The 2993-nt window shown below is 62.9% G+C and overlaps 2 protein-coding genes across 2 annotated transcripts in view; one reads left to right on the forward strand and one right to left on the reverse strand.

Moving 5' to 3' along the window:
* The window catches only part of DDX49 (DEAD-box helicase 49), a gene marked incomplete at its 5' end in the record, with an annotated part of 23119 nt that extends 21638 nt beyond the window's left edge, over window positions 1-1481 (reverse strand). Inside the window, one exon of the mRNA XM_017727509.1 lies at window positions 1463-1481. Coding sequence (XP_017582998.1) covers window positions 1463-1481 — 19 coding nt within the window. The remainder of the gene's footprint in view (window positions 1-1462) is intronic.
* Window positions 1482-2618: 1137 nt separating this feature from the next.
* CERS1 (ceramide synthase 1) overlaps window positions 2619-2993 on the forward strand; it is a 6099-nt gene continuing 5724 nt past the window's right edge. Inside the window, exon 1 of the mRNA XM_008644983.2 lies at window positions 2619-2993. This exon is cut by the window's right edge and continues 293 nt beyond it. The gene's annotated coding sequence lies outside the window, so the exon portion shown is untranslated.

Raw genomic sequence — 2993 nt, forward strand, 5'->3', positions numbered from 1 at the left:
GTGTCTCGGAAAAGCCACACACGGAGCTCTGGATGTGTCCGGGCCGCTCCGCGGGCTCATCCCTCCCCTGTGCCCCAGGAAAAGCCGCGGTGGCACTGCCAGTTCCCGGGGATGCTCCGTGCCAGCCGCTCCTTTGTGTCCCTCGGGAACTCGCTGTGCCCGCAGCCAGCCCTGGCACCGCTGGGCTTCAGCCAGGCCCCGGCCCTGGGCGGGGGGATCCAGCTCCTCTGGAGCAAACCTCGATTCGCAGCCCCCGTGTCCCTGCCCGGCTGCTCCGTGTCCCGCTGCTGGAGCTGGGCTGCATTTAGGGATCCCCGACTGTGGATTTAGGGATCCCCGCTGCTGGAGCTGGGCTGGATTTAGGGATCCCCGACTGTGGATTTAGGGATCCCCGGCTGCTCCATGTCCCGCTGCTGGAGCTGGGCTGGATTTAGGGATCCCCGACTGTGGATTTAGGGATCCTCGACTATGGATTTAGGGATCCCTGGCTGCTCCCTGTCCCGCTGCTGGAGCTGGGGGTGGATTTAAGGATCCCTGGCAGTGCTGGAGGCTGGGAAAAGGGAGAGGAGCTGCGTTTGCTCCTTGCCCCGGGTGTTTCCTGACCCTGTGGGCAGCCCCGGCTCCCGCTGGGTTTCTCTCCGCAGCTCCAAACCCCTCTCCCAGCTCCTTCCCCTCATCCTGCTGGGAATGCTGCGGGAACGGGCTCCTCCCCCGGGCCCATCGGTGCTCCCGGTGAATCGGAGGGTGCCCGTGGGGAGGAGGAGGAGGAGGGGGAGGAAGAGGAGGAGGTTGCCCTTTAAGCAGAGCCCCATTACATCACTCGCCAGGAGCCCTGGGCTCTTCCAGCCGGAGCCAGATCCCGGCTCCCGACGCAGCTCCGTCGCCCGTAGCAACAGGCATCTCTGCGCCGTTGTCATGGCAACGGCAGCCGGGTGATGGGAGGACATCCCCCACCCCCCTTCCCACCCCACAGGGCAGAGGTGGCTCCTGCGAACTGCTCCAGGGACGTCCCTGCGTCCCCCCCGTGCCCCCCAGGCGCTGCTGGTCCCTTCCCATCCTTCCCTGAGCCGGCTCCCATTCCTGGAGTCCCTGGGACCAGGGAAGGGTTGGAACTGGAGGATCCCGGTGGTCCCTTCCACCCCAAACCCCTGTGGGGTGAGCGGGGATTTGAGGCCGAGCTCAGCATCCCAAATCCACTCCGGGATAAGGGAAGGTGTCCCTGCCCCATGGACCCCACAGATCCCTGTGGTCCCTTCCACCCCAAACCCCCGTGGGGTGAGCGGAGATTTGAGGCCGAGCTCAGCATCCCAAATCCACCCTCTGCAGGGAAAAAGGTTGGAAAATGTGCTCAGGGAAGCAGGGCTGGAGGGGAGGGATTCCGAGCAGCCTCAGGGAGGATGTGGAAGCTGGAAATTAAGGATTCCTGGTGTCCCTTTCAGCGATTTAGGCAACTTTTCCTCACCCTGCAGCACGGCCAGGATTTAATTTTCCAGTCCCCAGCTCTGGGATAGGGGAAGGTGTCCTTGCCCCGTGGACCCCACGGATCTCTGTGGGCCCCTCCACCCCAAACCCCTGTGGGGTGAGCAGGGATTTGAGGCCGAGCCCAGCATCCCAAAGCCCCGCTGGCACCGTGAGCTGTGCCCTGTGCCGTGGGCATCCCAATAATTGATGCTTTCTGGGCTCAGGACTTTGTGTCTCTGCATTATTTATTCACCCTTCGAGCTTCCTCCTCTTTTTCCTCTCCGTGGCTCCCGTTGGAAAAGGCCTTGGCAGCAGCTCTGAACGTGGGACGTGTCGGGGCTTCCAGGGCTGGGAAATCCAGAGCTTTTGGGCTGGGATTGGAGCTCCTGGAAAAGGGGACCCAGCCAGAGGGGCCAAAACCCAGTGCAGCCACAGCCTGGGGACAGCTGGGGCCTTAATTTAGGAGCGAGGCTGCAGAAAGTGCTGACCCGGGGCAGGGTCCTGTTACTGTCCAGGCGTTTTGTTTTCACCTCCAGCTTATCTGCAGCTCCCAGGAGCTCCCAGAGGGGGGGCTTTGGGTGTTATCGGCGCTTCGGTTCCCTCAAACCCTTCCCTGTGCCCTCCCCTTCCCTGTGCTGTGTCCTGGGGGCTCCGGAGGGGCCCCTGGCACTGTCACTGCCCTGATGGGAAGCAGGAACGGGGCCTGGAATTGCTCAGCTGCCACCGAGGGAAAACCTCCCTGCCCGGAGCCCCTGGGAGCAGGGGTCACACACGGGGAAGGGCAGCATCCCCTGCAACGTTTATTCCCAAAAAACCTGAGGCTGTTCCATGCTGGCTCCGGTTATTCCCAAAAAACCTGAGGCTGTTCCATGGTGGGTCTGGTTATTCCCCAAAACCGAGGCTGCTCCATTGTTTTCCTGCAGTTCCCAGGCTGTCCCTGCCAGGTCTGGGGTGTCCCTGTCCCCCTCGGGAGCCAGGATGAGGAATTTTGTCCTGAGTTTGAGCTGCCCGTCCTCCCCACCCTGATTTTGGGCAGATCTGGGGGAGGTTTGGCCTTGTCTCCGCTGTTCCCAGCAGGCAGGAGGGAGCTGCAAACAGCACAGGGGGAAATCCCCGGGGAATTGGGGCTGGGAAAGCCGCTGGGAGTGTGGGGAGGGGTGGCCCAGCACGAGGTGCTCGTCCTGCTCGGTCCCCAGTGCTGATGGCACTTGGTGGCAGTGCCAGCGTGCCCAGGGCTCTGCCGAGCCTTTCCCTGCCCATCCAGAGGCTTTTTCCCGGCAGCTGGCGGCGCCGCCGGCTCCCTCTGCCCGGGATAACGCGGTTGCAGCCTCCCCTCCGGGCTTTCCCTGGGCTTTATTTTTATTTTATCGGTTATTGGCTCTGCCCTGCCGGAGCCAGCTGCCCTGGGAATGCTCTCAGGATGTGGGAGGATGCTCCAGGCTCCTGCCTGGCTCCACTTCCACAGCTCCAGGCTGGGTGGGAGGATCTCCAACCTCCTGATTTCCCCTTCCCCAGCTTCTCTGGGCCTTATT

The sequence above is a fragment of the Corvus brachyrhynchos genome, unplaced genomic scaffold (genome assembly GCF_000691975.1).
Source record: "Corvus brachyrhynchos isolate BGI_N302 unplaced genomic scaffold, ASM69197v1 scaffold212, whole genome shotgun sequence".
Lineage (NCBI taxonomy): Eukaryota > Metazoa > Chordata > Aves > Passeriformes > Corvidae > Corvus > Corvus brachyrhynchos.